General features: G+C 36.5%; 1 protein-coding gene across 2 annotated transcripts in view; it reads right to left on the bottom strand.

Moving 5' to 3' along the window:
• The window catches only part of RETREG1 (reticulophagy regulator 1), a 63,599-nt gene that overhangs the window by 5,008 nt on the left and 38,900 nt on the right, over positions 1–19,691 (bottom strand). The window contains exons 1-6 of one of the 2 annotated variants that reach the window (XM_051609565.1): positions 17,599–17,817; positions 6,448–6,574; positions 4,749–4,833; positions 4,007–4,144; positions 3,342–3,406; positions 2,115–2,241 (exon numbers count right to left, since the gene is read on the bottom strand). In XM_051609565.1, coding sequence (XP_051465525.1) covers positions 2,115–2,241; positions 3,342–3,406; positions 4,007–4,144; positions 4,749–4,833; positions 6,448–6,574; positions 17,599–17,633 — 577 coding nt within the window. In that variant the 5' untranslated portion in view covers positions 17,634–17,817. Of the gene's footprint in view, positions 1–2,114; positions 2,242–3,341; positions 3,407–4,006; positions 4,145–4,748; positions 4,834–6,447; positions 6,575–17,598; positions 17,818–19,691 lie in introns of those variants that run through there. The other variant, XM_051609564.1, reaches the window with a different exon arrangement.

Genomic DNA, 19,691 nt, shown 5'->3' with positions numbered 1-19,691 from the left:
CAAGGGCTAACGAAATTAATCCTAAAAATGCCTCATACGTCATTTTCTCCATTTTCTTTAGGAAGAACAGGCTTGGAAGGTGAGGAAGAAGGGTTGTGCTGTGTGCGGAGTGGTAGCTGAAATGCACAGAGTTTTGACAGGAGATGAGACAGTCCTTGGATGAATCCCGTCTGGTCTTGCACTTGTGTGTATATACCATTTGCTGAAATGCTCCATAGGGGAGAAGAGTGGATGTTGTTTACTTTTCACTTAGCAAGACCTTTAATACTGTTTCCCACGTTATCATTACAGCCATATTGGTGGGCAAACTAGTTAGGTGGACTGTAAGGTGGGTGGAAAATTGGCTGGATGCCAGGCTCAAACTGTTGTGATCAGTGATACAAGGTCCAACTGGAGGGCAGTTATTTTAGTGGTGTCTCTCAAAGGTACTGAAGCCAATGTTCAATGTTTTTATTCATTACTTAGATGACAGAACAGAGTGCACTCTCAGCAAGTTCACAGGCAGAAAGGAACAGCGCTGCGGGAGGTGTATTTGATATTTTGGAGGACAGGGCCCTCAGAGGGACCTCAACAGGCTGGAGAAATGAACAGGCTGAAAAGGAACATAATGAAATTCAACAAAAGAAAATGCGAAGTCCTGCATCTGGAATGGAACAACCTGTGCAGCAGTACAAGTTGGGGGCAAGGAGACAGAAAGCGGCTTTCAAGAAAAAGACCTGTGGACAGCAACTCAGGGGCATGCCCTTGCAGCAAGGAAGGTCTACCACATACTCAGCTATACTACCAAAACCAAAGTCAGAAATTCAATGGAAGGGATTCCCCCCCTCTATTCAGCACCTGAGAGCGCACATTGGGAGCACTTTGTCCAGTTTTGACCTCTCCAGTAGAAGAAAGACAACAAAAGACTGGAGTCAGTCCTCTGGAGGGCCAGCATAATTATTAGGGGGCTGAAGAAAAGGACATATGAGGACATGGTAAGAGAATGGGCTTTTTTTGGCCTTCAGAGAAGGAGCAAAAGGGGGATCACATAGTTGTCCTTAAATACCTAAGGGGAAGGTACAGAGGAGATGGGGCCTGACTCTTCTTAGAGGGGCAAAGTGTAAGGGTGAGAGTAAATTAACACAACCTCAAATATGGGCAATTCTTACTGACTGTAAGAAAAATCTTTTCATCATGAGGGTGATCAAATACTGAAATACGCTGTCCAGGAAGGTTGCTGAATCCCTGTCACTGGATATGCTCTAAATTCAGCTGGTCACAGCCCTGACCAACTTGATTGAGTTGAATCTGCTCTGAAGAGGAGGTTAGATGAGATGAATGACAAAGGCTTATTCCAGCTTACAACTGTGATTATACAATTATTTCTATATACAACTTGAAATATTAACAAAATAATTCAAATTATTAATCTGGCCTTTATGATAAGTGGTATCACTCCACTTCTCATTTTCAGTGAACATTTTCCTAGAAGAGGAGAAAGCTCTGCCAGACAAGCAGAGCAACAAATCCACTGACAAGATCACACCAAACTGCTCTTGTCCTTAATCTCTTCAGGCAAAGTACTAACTGAAAGCTTCGTCTATGAAAAATAAGAACTGCCAAGATCTGGTCAAGACCAAGACAAGTGCTTGACAATCTTTTCCTAGTCTTAGTCTTCACGTCTCATTTAGGTTCCTTGCTGGCTATCTTCATCAGCATTCTAGTAACGAAACCTAATAAGGCTTTATTTAATTGGCTTTTTAGCAATTAAAAGTATTCACTTTTTCTTCCTCATCTTTTCCTTACATAGTCTGCTCACAGAAGCACTGAGATAAACTTAAAAGGTTTACTAGCTTTTACAAGTTTAGCAGAAGAGAGAGCTAAGTCCAGCATATATTGAATGTGTCAGTTTTACCCACCCCTACTTACTTATTTAAATGCTTACAGATGTACTTAGTTGCTTTTAAGATGAGGACATCTCTATCACACAATGATCTAAACACTGGAATTAATGCTAAATGCCTTGTAGGGGGAAAACCAACCAAACCAAAATCATGTCCTAGAATTCTCTAATTGCTTTCAGGTAACTTACATGACTGCAATTCACCGATGACATAGATAAAGCCATTACATACCATCAGATGTGTCTGTCTGTGGAGAATACCCCTCGGATAAATTAAAGGTCCCGTTATCGGTCCAAGAGACTTCTGAGACATCGGTGTCAGACACTGACAGCTCTTTGGCAACAACTGCAGGACTAACCTAAACATAAAAAAGTCCCACACATGGTATTCTTATGCTCAAAAAATCACACTACAGGAAACCAATGCTTAGATACTGAAAAAGAAGCCTCTTGCATGTCATACCAATATAAACTCTCTCCTGTTTAAGCTTTAATTGTAGAAACATGAAAATAATAGTATACAATACTTAGAACTGAAGCATCCCTCTTTGTAATAACTAAAGCTGTGTTACACTGAAGAAGCATACAAAATTACAATTATTCATTCTCAAAGTAATATCCTACTGAAATGAAAGCTGAATGAGCTGCAAACACAAAATACATATAAATGTAAAGAAATACATAAACTAGGATCAACCCCTGCATTATAAGGCAGTCAAAAAAGTAGCTAAATAAAATAAACATTATCTAACAATATTCAGTGATGTCAGCTACCAGTTTTTATCCCATGGGACATAAGTGTTTTTTTTTTTTCAGAATACAAAAACACCTTCAAAACTATCACTGTCACAGTCCGACTTTGTACATCACTGATCAAGTACTGCACAAGAATTCCTAGGAAATTGATTTTTTTTATTATCAACTGGTGTTCTGATTATAATGGAAAATCCTTCGCCATACAGTTATTTAGAATATTGAGAGAAAGGAGATATTAAGAGTGTTCTCATACATATCTAGAAAGATATTTATAGATAATATACTGATTTACACTATCACTAAAAATTATCAGACAAGTGATCACGTAAGTATCTGACAAATGACACAGGTTTGCCATGAATGTTTCCCTCTAACTGCAGTTTCACTGTTGCAAATAAAAATAGCTGCCTTTGCTATTAAATTCCCATGTAATCATTTCACAGCCAATATAAACACATTCCTAGTTTAGTAGGCCAAATAAACCACTACCTTGAAGGTCAGAAGTCGCAAGTGCAGTAAGTTAATTAGTATAAGCCTAAAGATGAAGACTATGAATCACTTTTAAAGCATACTGCTTAGTTCAGGAACACAGCCTCCCGGGCAGGTTAAAGTTTTCTACAGAAAAGAGAGACAGTAGTCTAGATACTCTCCATTATCTATATAGATTTTAAAAGCAAGATAGGGCTGACTGAAAAAAAGTCACCTTAGGACATAGGGCTGATATGTCTAATTCACTGTCATCCTCTGTGGGTTTTGTTTTTGCTGTTTCTGAAAGAAAAAAAGATATTTTATATCCTACTCATGACAACAGACTGAGGTTCAGTGTGCGTTCCAAGTCACAGAGCTTGTGTAGTACCGTAAACTTTCACCTGTTGACAAAGTGCATAATTTATGGAATATGCAACTAAAGTGAGGGGAAAAAGGCTGATTGAGAGGCTGGGCATTTCTCAAAATACACCGTGCGGCAGCCAAAGCGGGGGAGAAGTTGTTGCTCTGAAATACATTCCAACACATTCATTTACTTTGCTTCAGAAGTCTCTGTTGCTCACCATAACATAATACTCCCTGGCAATACATATCTGTATTTTAAACTACATTGCTGGTACAATGCACAGTTGTAACATACTGTTAAAACAGGCAGTGTATTTATCCCAGCACATTACTTTTACATGGGAACAATTTTCTGGATAATTGTGTGTAATCCTCATTCACAAAACCTTACATACATTATCTCTCCTTATATAGCTAAGAACGGTTCGAAGCAAGAAATACCTTTACACCTGAATTCACATGAAAAACAAACTGTCTACGCAGTTAATGAAATCTTATTTGCATACAGACACATTGGGACTATACTTAATTACTCACCAGATCTCTCCTTTTTCTTCTGGTTGATATATTCCACTATTCCAAAATCTAGTTTAATCAGAACAGCCTTAATTTTGTTGCATACTTTCTGTCCAAATTCATTGCACTTAAGGAAGGGACATAAAAAGGCACACAATACTGTGATAAAAATGAAGACAGAGAGAGAAATCGTATTGAAATATTACTTGATAAGAAGTTACTCAATAAATATTAAACAATGCACTTGAGTAAGACAACTACTATTTTTACATAAGGCAATTAGTTTTACATTAAAAAGCACCGTAAAATGCCCATGTCAGAGAAACTGTTAATGTCAAATACAGTTTCCAGGAGCCATTCCCTCTCATCCCAGAAGAGACCATTGTATTCATGTCAACTGACACTTTTTTTACTTCCAATAAGACACAATTTATGATCACTGTAACATTTATCACTATCTTGATTTGGTCTGATTTTGATATCTCTATCTGAGAAACACAACTATGCAACTTTGTGCCAGAATAAACAAACTAAAAAAACCAACTTGTAAGCTGAATCTCATGTGACCAAAAGCACTTGTCAGAACCTACATCTACATGTACATGTGTATATATGCATGTGTGAGTTTGTGTATATAAATATATATATATATATACATACATACATACTTAAAAATAATAACAAAGTATTACTCCCTATACAGAGACCAAATAATGAAGAAACCACATACGTAAATCAGGACTGAAAAAGAGACTATACTTACACAGGACATAAGAGAGGACAACTCCAGGAATGTAACTCCCCAAGACAGTGAAAAATGTACATACACTGCAGACTAGTAGGCAAAACTGGCAAAAACATCAAAATTGGCCATTAACACTTAGATCATTTTGCAAAAGAAAGATGTTGCATACTAAATGAAATCTAGTATGCAGTGGAAAAGTCGAGATTTATTTATTTTTATTAGAAAAACACACAGAAAAAAAGGCTAAACAGTTGGTATGCAGGATAAAAAACCCCAAACTACTAACCGAAATACTGCACTGCATACTTGCTGCATGCTTACAAAGGCAAGATAATCCTTCCAATGAGTACAGTTCTCTGCCCTGTTGTCTTGCTTCATGAAACTGTTCCCTCTCATATGCTGGCAAGCATTCTCTTGATGCTTATTGGCTACCCTAGCCCTCCTCTAACAACTGACTGGGCTAAATTTTCAATATAAAGCTTGAGATTCAGCCTTTGCTGGGACTGAAACAGAGTGCATCTTTCACAACTGCACAGTGCTGAGTACAGAACTGATCTGTTGGAAGTTTACAGAAAGAATCCATTTGGAGTTGAATTGCAATAAAATGGTTGATTCAAACAAATTTTGCACTCAGCGTAAGTGCCAAATTTGCTTGTAATGATAACAGTAAAATAATGATGTGGCTCAGAGAATGAGGTTAGGAAAAACAAAGGAAAACATGCTGTCAAAATCAGCTTTTCTAAATCAGCATTGTATCTAAACATACAGTTACTGTGTCATGTTACTACGTGGCAAAATTATGGAACTGTGTATGCTGATACCACATTTCCTTACCTCAATATATACATAATTATTTTTCATATAAATATTATCCTAAACACACAATTTCTGTTCACATAATTTATACATCTTTGGAATTTGTTTCATTCTGTTGCTCATACGTATTTTCAGCCTAAACTCCTAAAATTTGAGTGCCATATGTACTACCAATGTGCTAATTCTGAATGGCCTGTTTCCATGAAATATTTTGTGGTAAAGTTAACTGAGACCAAATGAGGGAGAATAACCTCCTAATCTCCTTTTATATTTTTAAAATTAGCAATACAGGTATAAAAAATGAAATCCACTATTGCCATTACATACTTCTACATATTTTACATTTTTCTTTGGAAAAGAAAGCTGCTTCACTTTTGTCTAGAACTACATAATAATCTTCTTCCTAGTAGGAAAGAAGAAACCTTACTCTTGCTTGCCGCTTGCCTCTTCCATGAATTGGGTTCTTTCCAGTTAAAAAACACCCAAACAACTATATCTGTATAAAAGAAACATTACCACAATCACATAGGAAGGATTCCCTTCTATCATATAATACTTGTGCAGCTATTTCTGTAAACTAAACTTACAGGGAATAAAATGTGTATGTTGGGGAACTGTGCGCTATTCCTGCTTTTTCAAGTTTAACTAAATGGTGATGTTTTACATTTCCTTTCCATTGAATGACTGGTGAGGTTCCAGCAGCTGCAAGGGGAGGGACCATCATGCTGTAAACATTACTGTGACCAGCTTTGCTTACTGACGACCTGGCTGTATTCTGCACAGGAACAACTTTGCAGAAACTCAAGACTGAATGTATCATAATGTGTATTTGATTTTTCAGGTGTTTGTTTTTTTAAAAATCTGTATCACCAAAGTGTTAATCTTAATTGGGAGTGCTTACCTTGCCAGGGTTTTGTTCCTTGAAGTGGGACATTTCTTGAAGAAATACAAATAAATTCATCAGTGTTTCTGAAATGCACTGATTTATTCTGGGTCTGGAGTCTTGCCTGGAATCAACGACTTTCCAGCTGAGGAATAAAAACAGAAATACCCAACAAGTTTTGTCATCACTCATTTGAAAGTTGAAACTGATTGAAAATATTTGAAAACTGAAACTGATTGAAAACATTTGAAAGCTGAAACTGACTGAAAACATTTGAAAGCCTTATCAACTTCCAAGCCAATTATGTTGTAATGCTGTTGTCTCCAGTAATCACATAGCTGCTGCTATGCTACAGACATCTGTGCTTGTTCCCCTGTATTTTATATTGGGCTAATTCCATCTTTTTTAATCAAATAAATCCTCTTCAGTAGTGGCAATTCCTAGTCTGCAGAAGCAGTTAAAGAAGAAATTACTACTTAATTACTTCTGGCCATATGAAAAACTTGAGTTCAGGGCACAGCTGTAATCTAAATTAAGCAACCGACCCCCAAACTCCTTTCTTCCTATAATTCTTTTTCCAAAAAAAAAACCTGCAGTACTTTTTTGTTGCCACAGGATGGCCACAGATACAAATATATTTAATTTTGTGCATGTACTGCTTATGCTTTTTCTTTCTTATTTTTCATTTTGTTCTGTAAACTATGATGATTTTTTAGAGATGGTTATCCAACTTAGAGAAAAAAAAAAAAAAGAAAAAAGAAAAAAATAGCTCTTAAAGTCTTGATGTTCACACTTATTTCCTTAATGAATTTTTATTTCGCTCATGTTGAAAGGACTGTTTGTAAACCTTAGCTTATTCCTGTTCAGTCCTTTTAATAAAATAAAAAGGAACTGTACTGAAGAATTTGCTGTAGTAGACAAAGCATCTACAACAATGATATTTCATTAAACAACAGAAGAAAGGAAAACCACAGGCAGACCAGTCAATGTCAACCCAACTGGTAAAAGGTATGGATATATAACCATGCAGATATTCAGAATCTGAAATAAATTCTGCACCAGTTTTACCAAGTTATTTTTCACATAATTCACTGCTCAGTACACATACTTTTGATCAGAATGAATGCAAGTAGGCCATAAACAATCCCATAGTCATTTTACTCTGATACATAACCCATTGAATGTTCAATGCATCACTGAAAGCAGCCTATAAGAAGGCTGGGGAAGACCTGTTCACAAGGGCATGTAATGATAGGACAAGGGGTAACGGTTTCAAGCTGGAGAAAGGTAGATTTACGTTGGACGTTAGGAAAAGGTTCTTTAATATGAAGGTGGTGGAATGGGTTGCCTAGAGAGGTGGTAGAGGCCCCATCCCTGGAGACATTCAAGGTCAGGCTTGATGGGGCTCTAAGCAATCTGTTCTACTGTGAGAAGTTCCTGCCTTTTATGTATTGTATTTTATTAGCTATGATTTAATGTTCATTTTTACAAATAAGACATCGTTATGTTGTAGAATATGAATGTGCTAATGTGACTCATTTCCTGATACAAGGAAAGCCACAAAGATGTTAAAATTTTTGAACATATGTTTGCATTTGTGTAAGCCACTGGCAATATTGGTGAACACGTACAATGGCCACAGGTGTTGAGACACCTGGCTCAGGTGTTACTTTGGAGTTTTGTTCCCATCAGTGACAGACATAATAGTGCATACTTAAAATCAGAGTACTGCTTTTAAATTTGCTTAACACCTAATATTTTTCAAAACAGAGATGGATCCCTGTACAGCAAATTTTCCCCTACTAAACTAGGCTTTTTCAGTCTATAAAGCAAAACTGTACAGTGATGTTTTACATGGGACTGAGTTCACAACCCACTTGCAGAGAGAATAGCACTGGAGATCTTTCTAGCAGGAGAAAATGGTTTACTTAAGAGATCCCGAGGAGATAATGGTTGAAGGAAAATAGAGAGGCTTCATTTTTGTAAAAAAGTCAGGAATAACTTCAGACAAAAATTGCTATTTACACACACTGAGAAACTTCACCTTTTTCCATGCCTGTATTTAACTACCGTACAGCAACTCCGCCACGAGATGGTGACACAGCAACATCAGTATTAGAGCAAGGTTTGGGAGCCATTTCATACAGAACATAAATAGCATGCATGGGGGATTCATGTTCAAAATATCGTATGCACAGCAGAGCGCAGGACTGAGTTAAAGAAAAACTAGTATTTCAACCACGGTGTAAAACTGATTAAAGTTCAAAACCCAAACTGTTGCCTATTTCCTGGCTTTATTACATTATTTATTACAGTACTTATAGTATTGCCATAGAGTGACTTCCTCTTACAATACGAAATACTCAGGGCAAGGATTTATTTCCCCTCCTTTGAGAAAAAGAACAATTTAAAACAGTGCACCTGAAATTCATAGGATGAAAATCTCATGTCTTGGACTAGGTGGCTTTTGTAAGAAAGAGAAAATACAACACATTTTGCAGCAATGCATGGCACTGCATGCAGGTATTTGCCTTGGACAGAGAATATAAATGAACCATTATATATCTCTTGAAGAACACTGTAGAAACCCATCAGGAGGAAGCAGCAATATCACACAGAACTTTCTGCCCACCTCCCATCCACACAGCGATTTCGATTTCCATCCTCTCTGAGGAGAGAAACTTCTTGAAAGAAGCAGTATACAAAGGTTTTGTCTTAGAAGAGCTACAATTTTTATGGATGTTACTCTCCTTAAAGAAACATTGCTTCCAGCTTTCGTAAACCACTCTGCAACATTAATAAACATATCTTAAGAGTTGCCTGTTTATTCTAGTGTTTAAAACAGCTTTTATGACAGTGTTCTGAATTACAAAATCCTTTTATAGACTTTACTGCTATCCTGAATTTAGAAGTGTTGACAATCAAAAGTGGAACTTTGTAGAAACACAAAGAAAGAAAAGGGATACGCCTGATGCCTACTATCAAAACAGGACAATTGCAGATAGCTCGCTTACTAACTTCAAGTTAATTGCAAAAATGGGGTGAGTGGGAAGATGAAATAATAACCTACAAACTGTTTTCCTATATGCTAACTACCAATATAAAGATCATATAAAGAGGAGGAGATACAATATGGCACACTGTGATAACTACTACCAAAACAAATATGCAGATTATGCAGAAAACCAGCACATTTGCAGAGAAAGTTCTCTGGAGTTGCTTTTCTTGGTTGTTAATAATGCTTTATTTTGCCAAGTTTAAAAGATGTTGAGAATATGAGCTGCACTGCAGATACAATGCACTGCTAGATGCTTTGATCCCGTGGTCTGCATGTGGTGCATTGACAAAGAAGCCACCAAGCTACAAGAGTGGAGGGTACAGGTCAAGTTCGCTTTGAAACATTACATATCCACTGTTAAGCTTGCTCTGCAACAGAATACTTGGCAGTTTCTTATAGGCCACAAGAAATCATGAGACACCTTTGTCAGTTCTACTACAGGCACACTTCTCTATTTTCCAAGGAACACCAGGGACTATTTTGAGGTCTTATTCTGATCTGGGGCAACTAGAGGTGTAAAAAAGTCAGCCTGCTGATCTTCAACGAGATGCACAAGCCTCTGCTTGTTCACACACCTCCCAACAGCTGTCAGCTCTAGCAACACCTCTCCTTCCTGTCCCTCTTCCACGGGGGGTGCTCCAGCGGCCACATTATCCAGCAGCCAGAGGGCTGGAACCAGGGGCCAGAAACAGAGACATTGGTAAAGGAGGGGTAGGAGCTGGGGAGAAAGAAAGGAGGTGCAATGTCTAGTTGTATGTATGCAAAGATAGAGAGGTTATGTCATGGATGTGTAGAAACAGAGATAAACATGAAACTTGCATTAGATAAAAAGCTGACAGGCACATAATGATGCATAATCTGGAAAAATTTGTTTTCAGTGATCATATTTAGACACAAAAATGAAAAAAGGAAGATACAGGAAGTGATGCAGATGATGAACACGGAGTGCATCACATCAGTCAACCAAGAACATACAAAAACTACTTCAGCATAGTATTAATGGAGTTACTAACAGCACCTTAATAAATTACTTAAATGTAACCCCTATGCTTCCTGTCAAAACAGCTTTTGGGACTCCTGTCAAGGTGCTTCTTTGGTGATATAAGCAGCCAACTCTCCTGAACGCCTTCAAAGGTTTTTGTGCATAGTTTAGAAAGACATCACTTCTCCTGAGTTTAGTATAAAGCACTACACTTCTAAAACTACTGTCAATAAGACTGAAGGTGTTTAGAGAGAACATTAATTACTCATATCCTTCTGACTACCTAATGCATCGTTCCTAAAACTGAGCAAATACATGAACTGTTACCTACTAGCTGCAAAAAACCCCCTCACAAAACACCCTCCTGCCCCAGATGCCTCAACACATCACAGTCACTAACTCTATCCAGAGGAGTTAGTGGCATTACATTCTCTAAAAATGACTGATGGTGTCATGCTCTCATTTTGTATCTAGACATCTGTTCAAGCAAAGGCCCGTCACATTTATCTCAGAAAGGTCAGTAGCTCTCATGTTACTCTTTTAAATATCTCTTCGTGATGTGCTGGATTTTTTTTTAATTATGTGTACACAGTTTTATATGTATCTTCACATAGATACGCTATGCAGAACTGCAGCAGTGACAAAGTACACCATGGTGGTGGATTTCAAGGATTGTACCTACATAAACAAAGAGTTAGTAATTACAGAGCTTCTACACCTTCTTGATTTCCCAACTGTAACCACACACACTTGAAACTTGTGCAGACTCTGTAATTTTAAGGGTAACTTAGAATGTGTTAGTCAAGGTTGAAGAGTTGAAAGTTATACTCTCAAAGATATGTAAATAAAAATATAGGTAATGTGGCTATTTTGTAGTCTTTTTGAAAAGTAGCATCCAAAGGTTTTAAAATGATGTAGCTCTAAGGGATGTGGATATCTAAGGACAAATCTCATAGGCAACCAAGAATTAGGTATGAAACTTGACCAAATGAAATAAAGTGTAAACTATTAGGAAAACCCAATCAAGCAAGTTTACCTTTTCAGAGCTTTCATGGGTCTGTCCTGGGGGGGAAAGGAATCATCACAGTGCAGACAGCAATGATTACAAAGATGCAGTTACCCTTCTTTGAAACAAACACTTTATACCTGAAGACCTCTGCCAAAACCGTATTTTAAAATCTGTCTTCTAAATTATTCATGTATAGAGATAATGGATATGAAAAGAAACTTTGTAAAAAACATTTTAAAATGTTTTTACATTTAAATTTCAGGTGACTCCATACTAAAAGTGAAAATAACCATCTGTCTCTCTCTCCAAAATACAGAATAATCTAAAAAGCACATTTTACAGTTAAGTGCATTACAATATCAATAGCAAACCCGTTAAAATCTGCTATTTAAATGGTGGAAAACAATGCCATATTGCTTAACCTATTGTAATACAATGTAACAAATCTGTGAATGTTATGTGCACTATGTGGAAAGACATAAAATAGCAAGCACCACTGAACTCACAGCATAGCATCCTAATGACCTATGTGGCTAATTTAAAAGGTGATTATGTAGAAGCGTGCTTTATACTGTGCCACTTTTGGATCCTATGCAATTGTTAAGTATAGTAAAATAATTATATTTGTGTCACGTGAAGATGACCAAGTCAGCAAGACCTGCAATTTAAATGAATCACTGGCACCATGTTAAATCCTACTTGCTTCAAAGAGTCCCACAAAAGGATGCTATATCACTGAAAGAACGAGGAACACAGGAAGCATCCACAAATACACTCCATTCTCAAACTTTAGGGAGAATCTTAATCTACAACCTTTTCTAATACAACAACACTTTTCTAATAGAAATCTCTCCATCTTATAGATATCCATATGCAATTTATTTCCCATTGGAAATCTACAGGCACTGCACAGATTTAGACTTTCACTAACATGTAATTCTGTGGCAAACATCCTTTAAGTGATCACTTTTGACATCCCTTCAATGTTAAGGCTTGGGCATGCTTGGAATTTGTAAGATTTACAAAATCAGACAGATCTTGTTTTTACACTGAAGCTGGAGAATGTAGTTACCAACCTCAAAGACTAACTAGCAACATTTCCCAATACAAAAATATGTTTTATTTATCAGCTCTCCTGTAGTTAAAATAGATAATTTCTAAGAACTAAATGAATTTTGCTAATACAGTGCAACGTTGCTTCTCCAGTGAAGTCTTTTCTTTCTGACCTTATCTATCTTAATCTGACTCTTCAATTTTATGGTTTTTTTATTAACAGTGAGTCAGTCCCAATTGCTGTTACTGTTTTTTTCAGGGGAAGGCGTGCAATAAAAAAGCTAAAACACTATTTTGTATCTCAACTCTCAGTAACAAACATGCCCATTTTATTTCTTGACCAAAAATATTTTTTGTAATACTGCTGTACAAGAAATGTGTTTAGATCATCAGCCATTTGGTAAAGCTGGAGGTGTTTTTCCCAGTGGATTGCACAGCAGACTGGTCAGAACATGTGACTTTCAACAAAACACTATAAGCAACCTTTCATCCCTGACACTATATGCTTCTTGCACAGTGCATTAAACTGAAGTCATAATGGTGTTTTCTTCTCTTCAACTGAGTTGGGAGTATTTACCACTAATGTGCTGCTAAACAACATCAATCCCATCAATAAAGGTGTTTTTTTTTTTCTTATATTACTAGTCAAGAACAAATTTTTCTGAAAATGAAACACATTTGAGTGCTCTGCAAAAGCATAGGGGAACTCTTCTTAAAAAAAAAGAAAAAGAAAAAAGAAAAAAAACACCCATTACTACCAGAATTTTATTCTGGAGAGGATATGTTAATTTCTTCTATTCAAGTACAACATCAGTCATCTTCTAAAGTTTTAATATGGAGCTGTATTGTCTTTCTTTAGTCACCAACTGGTTAACTCCAACTTTTTTGAAGGTGACTCCAGTACACATGATCCTCAACAGAGCAGATTGTCCTAAATGCTGTCACTTTTTTCTGAAAGTCCTGCTAAAATAAACAAAATATAGTCCAACTGAATTTGGGGCATTTAATTGTCCAGCTCCTCTAGACAGACTCTTCTAAGCAAACTGATAGGTCATTTCTCAGGGGAAACCCTTCCTTTGACTTGTGCTACTCTTGTCCAGCATTCCTGAGAATACCAGCTGAACTCGTTTGAGGTCAATCAAAACATGGAAAGTGATCTGATAGTCAGGTGCTATTAGTCCAAAGTCATTACTTAGTAAGTACAGATTTTTTTTAAAACACCTCTTTGCAATCGAGTGTTTCAGTGCCATGTAAACACTATCAAAGACTATGATGCTATTGCTGTGTGTTGTTGTCTTTTTATCAGCATGTAAAAGGGCTGTGATCTTCCAGGCCAGCTTCCCATTTGTAGTAGAAACTGATGATGCAAAAGAGACGCTTTTAATGCACTATTTTTGTTCAGAAAAGTAAGGATGTCTTTTTTTACATCAACATGAGCATAAACTTCTGCTTGCAAAATATCAGTCAGCTGTCTGCCTAGCTCTTGGAAGCACTTCTTCCTCACTTATTTTTCTCCTGCAAAGACATATCTTTTAAGGCTTTTTTGCAGACTCCATTAATTTTCATCCTTAAGCCTCCACATTCTTCAGCTGGGATACTCCTAGTTCAAGGCCTCTCAAAGTCAAACAGCTAAGAAAGATGAGCTGAGCATGCCTTGAGTTGCAGAGCAGCTGCACAAAAAAGGAAAATCGGATTTTCAAGTGCCAGACAAAGAATACTTTTAACCTGCAAAGCAATGAAAACCACTTTTTGTGTGATATTACAAGGAGGCTTTAATTTCTTCTGCACAGAAATTAATTCTGACTCTTTTCAATGGGTTTTAAAGTATTTTGTATGAGCAGATGAACATTTACTTTGCTGCATTACTGACCGTTCCTGGCATGAGCTAACCACATTGCCTACATTTGTGCACTGAATTCAATCATAAACGGAAATCAAATACTTTCCACTTTATTAACTAATACTAGCAAAATAAACAAATATTCTTATATAATTACAAACCAGTGTGCTTTGAATAATCAAATAAGATGCAGATTTTACTTTAAATCAGATCTCCATTTTTTTTAAGTCCAAGCACATACTGAGAAAGGTCATGCACTGTAAGACTGTAGTTCAAAATCTACTTGTTCAAAATAATGTAGAACTCTTTCCCAATTCTATTCAAGTCATTAAAGGTTCCTGGCTAAGAATTCAGTCCACCATCCTGTCCAATAATAGGCAGGTGACAGAGACTGGAACAGCACAGACATCGTTCAGAGGAAGTTACATGTTGCTATCTCTTTGAAGCACCTATAGCCAAATGCTTCCACCACTTCAGGACTGATTATACCTTTTGCATTCTTGACCATCATCAGATTCCTCATGAATTTTCAATTTATTTTGTTTTCTAATAAATTATACTATTTTATGCCAAAACTATAGGGGACCTGATGATAAAGGATTATTGAGGAAAAATATTATCCTTACGCTAAAGTGTTTTCAACCTTGACCTTGGCCCACTGTTCTTGATCTGTTGCTGCCCAGGATCATATGACAAAACAAAACAGATGATATGAGTGGGTACCTAATCTTCACAACTCTCAGCATTTTTATTAGCTGTACTAAGAAGTATTTGTGCTTATGTTCCTCTGCTTATTATACATTTAAATTCACAGTATGACTAACAGAGTATTGACCAATGCCACATCTTTAACTATGATGTTATAATGTTAATGAAATACATTTGTGATGCAATATTGCATATTTTCTGAAGTAGGACATGAACTTGAGAGGGGAGAGGATGTAAGAAGTACTTGTTTGCATCTGAGAAGGAGCTACAAAGACTACAGTGCACTGAAACGGCTCAGTGAACCAAGCTCATTCTACAGCTTCTACAAAAATACCACTGCCCTCCTTTTTTAAATACATGAAGCAGTAGTTTTGATTTAGTGTGCCCTCAGAATTGCCACATTATCTGCACATTTACATTACTATCTCTTCCACTGTGACTCAGCAATTAATTGCTGCAGTACAATTCCTATATTGCTCCAGTATAGTTCCCCTGACTCCTCCCTCTATTCCCTCTTGTTTAATTTGGACCAATGTATTCTGACCTCTACCAAATCTCATTAGCACTTCTGTTTTCCAGAACAGAAGTTATATCCTATTTGCTACCACCAAGGCAAAAAAGGCAAATTAATTCCAAAACAAATTGGAACCTTTTGATTAAAGGCTTCTCTCAAACTTTCTTCCTCAACAGCAAGACACAAAATTATGATGGACTAGGATCAGGGTCAAATAATTTCATGGCAGTTTCAAGGAGAATCAGGCCCTATTATCATGCTTTTTCAGGTTATTATTTTTGATATGTTTATCCTTTTTGTTTAAAAAAACCCACCAAAACAAACGACTTTGATTCATAGAAGACATCTTGGAGCTTTTTAGGCCTATTACTACTTTTATTTAACTGCCAAAGGTTGCTACCAGCCTTTATAGAGAAAGAATTGTGAACAAAGGAATTCAGACATTTCAAAGCTTGTATATTTTGCATACCAACTGTATCCTTTTACATATTGGTAAAGACTGCTGTTCGTGTTTTTTTGTCAAATCTGAATTTTTAAATACTTTTATTTTCCAAAATTATTTTTCTTCTCGGCTGGTAAGATTCTCTCAATCTTGATTTAAAAAAGACACAACACATTTTCAAGGAAGGACATGATGCATATCCTTCATAGAATTGATTACAGAGAAAAAAAAGTGATTATGATATGAAACCTGTTTTTTCTAATGTGTCATCCATGTCATTGTTTTCCTGTATTAAAAACATATAAAATTTAACAAATTGGAGATCCAGCTTAACATTTATTAATATGTAGCAACTGACACTTTGGTGGCTATCAGTAATGAGTCAGCATTTCCTTAACAGAAAAAATATTATCTACTCCTACAATTACTTTTAATCCACTTCATATACAGGGCACAACTTGGATCCCTGAACACGGAAATGTTTAGGTGACCCCACCCTTCAAGAGACCTAATTATACTACTGGGGACCCATTCACCCACACTCATCCAATTAGGTGGCCATGCCTGAATATACTGATCTACAAGAGACAACCAGAAATGTCTTCTGTATTTCATCTATCTTACAACAACAAAATGGCCTACATATTGGAAAAACATCCACATACATTACCAAAATTAAATATAACTAGAAGAAATCAAATTCAAAGCCAAAATGAAATTATAATTTCTGATTCCTGTAATTTTTTTAATTTGCCTCTATATTCTGGCATATTCTTAACTAACATATAAAAAAGTCTGTTTCTGCATACATTACAGGTTTTCTTGCAATACCAAATTAGAACCAACATTTTTATTAGCATCAAGAGAGTCAAAATTTTAACTGTAGACAGACATGCAGACTGTAACAAACCCAGATTATAAACTCTGTCCTAGCCAAACGTCAATAACATCTCCTTTTAAAATATCTGTTTTTAAAATCTGTCTATCTAACTAAAGTTAATTAGTACATTTATTTCATAGAAGTGTGCTGGATCGTATTTGAGGAAACAGTATTTGTTAAATTAAGTTTTAGAACAAACTACTTCCTTCTTGTCCTGTTGTTTTTATAAGCTAATAAGGAAAAAAGTTAAGCTTCAGAAAGACAGGCATACCTCAAAAGGACACAGTGCCCTATCTCATAGTAATGAGTTATGGTTCTGTCAGTAATGTGGCTCCAACTAAACTATTTGTGTATCTGACATTTTGAGGCTTGTAAACTGCCCCACGCTTGGGAAAAGTGACCAGACAGAAACCACCCAGTACTTTATTCCCTTCAGCTTTAGTTTAAGAAATACATAAGAGATTTTAATTTAACCCCTAAGCAGACAGCAAGATCTAATACTTCTCTCCTAAGAAGCCTTAGTCTAGCATTAGAGGCAAAACCCCCAAGAATGAAATGCTCTCTTACAACACAGAGAAAACTGATCTTAGGCTAAGAACTCGCGAGAGCACACAGATTAGTTAAGCAAAGCCTCGGTCCATACTACACTGCACAAGAAGGCCAGTGAAATCAAGGTACAGTACCTTTCATCTTGTCCCAGATCCTCACTGTCTGGCATTTCAGATGTAAAACGGAATTATCTCTCTCCCTCTCTACCAATCTAGATAATCCAGGAAATGATCTTCCAGTCTGTTTTGTGTTTTAGAAGCGACAACCCCAGGCACCTGTCCTGTTTGCTGCTGAGAAGAGCACTCCCTTGCTCAGCCAGCAAATGTTTACAAGACATCCTAAGTGCCTGCTGGTCTTGAATGAAGTTCAGAGTGTTTGGCTTTGATTGGCCAAGGCTATAAATAAACAAGTCGTGACTCACCTAACACACTATGACAGGGTGTTTAGTAGCAGGCACAGCCAAAAGCAAAACAGGTTGGGGTTTTTTCCTTCTGGTCACGTGAGGAAGAATCACCAGCCAGTTAGTACATTTCATTTTTCTGCTTCCACTGGAAATCTTACTCAATGTCTCTTGTTTTTATCAGGTGTAAGTAAGCAGCAAGCAAAATTATAGGAAGCTAAATCACACCAACTTTAAAGTAGGAAACTTAAAAATGTAAGAGCAAAGAGCTTCCTCTAACTGTAAGAATATCCTTTTTTTCCCTACCCACAATGTGTCAGCCACAAGCTGTCAGAAGAAGCAACATTATTCTCCACTGACTGAATTCACAGATAAAAACACCCTAACAATTCTTCTAAAATAAAACTAGGAAGACAGGTTTCCAATAAAGATTATTTGCATTTCTTTTAAATTCTGATACCAAGCTTGTCTACCACAAGCAATCTTTAACTATCATATACCAGCAAACTGTACTGGAAGAGTCCTCAAAATGAAAGTATGCCCACTAGAGGAGGAGGTTTTCTGAAAAAATATTGCAAATGCCTCTGAGAACAACCTAATGTGAATTGACAAATTCAGTTTCCCCCTATGGCTTTTTGCCACGTGCATGACAGGGGCTCTGTCCCTCAGCTACACCTGCTACAACTCTTGAATTTTCAACACGCCCGCCACCTTATCTTTGCTGATGAAGCTTTGTTGCACAGCCCAAGACTCCAAGGATCACATATGTATGTTGTTCAGCACATTGCTCAGCACTAGTCCGTCACATGGCTTCCTTCTTCCATTAAACAGCTTGACCTATTGCTCTTAATATATATTAAATAAATAAATAAATTACATCCAAGAGATCTTCACACAGAGATCTTGTTTTTTTCTGTGAGGGAACCCAGAAAGATCAAGACGTGTCTCTCCTGTATGAGATAATAGAAATTGTCGTGGGAATGACACAGCATAAAAATAAATTAAGAAAATAATAAGCAAAGCTGGAACAAAAACTATGTCAGACTAAAAAACAAGCAGCCCATATCTTTGATTTGGTAAGCTATATTTAGTGCATTGTGGATAATGTATCATTTGCTGGAAAGCTGCTTAACTTTCAAAACTACAAATTATTCTCTCCTTTATTTTTATTTTAATAAAAAATGCTTCAAATTACTAGTAAAGTCTAGATAAAAATTGCAAATAATTGAAAACCATATAACATAGATCTATTACTTCAAATTGCATCATTTATATTTACGATGTGAGTGTCTGAATTAATAAAATTATCTCAGGAAGTGGTGAGAAAACAAAATGAAACAGGAAGGCTGCCTATCTGTGAATGGCAACTTCCTTAATTCTTCTCCCAACATTCCAATTAGTTCCTTTTTCCTTCTCTTTATCTCATCCAATCTTCCATATTCATACCTTTCTTCAGGCTTTCACAAGACATGTTCTTCCTGAACTAGTTTAATCACTACTGAACTTTGAAAAGAAAGGAGGGAGAAGAAAAACAGAAATAAAGTCCTGTATCTAAATTGTGCAGGGCAATATATAAATATGTATTAATAAATGTCCCATGCTACTCGAGACGTTTAGTGGTCACCTATAGCTGCATATTCCTATACCAGCCTCTCTTTTTTCTTTTTCTGCTTCTCATAGTTATAGCTGAAATAATTAGAGCTGAATTTCCTTCAAGCTTACCCTGAAACAACAGAGCTAAATTCAAAAATCCTAATTAATAAAAAGGTTTTGTGTGAAAGCTTCATTAAAATTCTGAAGTCCTCTAATTAGGAAGAGAATCAAAAG

This window comes from Apus apus, chromosome 2 (assembly GCF_020740795.1).
Source record: "Apus apus isolate bApuApu2 chromosome 2, bApuApu2.pri.cur, whole genome shotgun sequence".
NCBI classification, from domain to species: domain Eukaryota; kingdom Metazoa; phylum Chordata; class Aves; order Apodiformes; family Apodidae; genus Apus; species Apus apus.
This window is presented reverse-complemented; position numbering and strand designations above follow the sequence as displayed.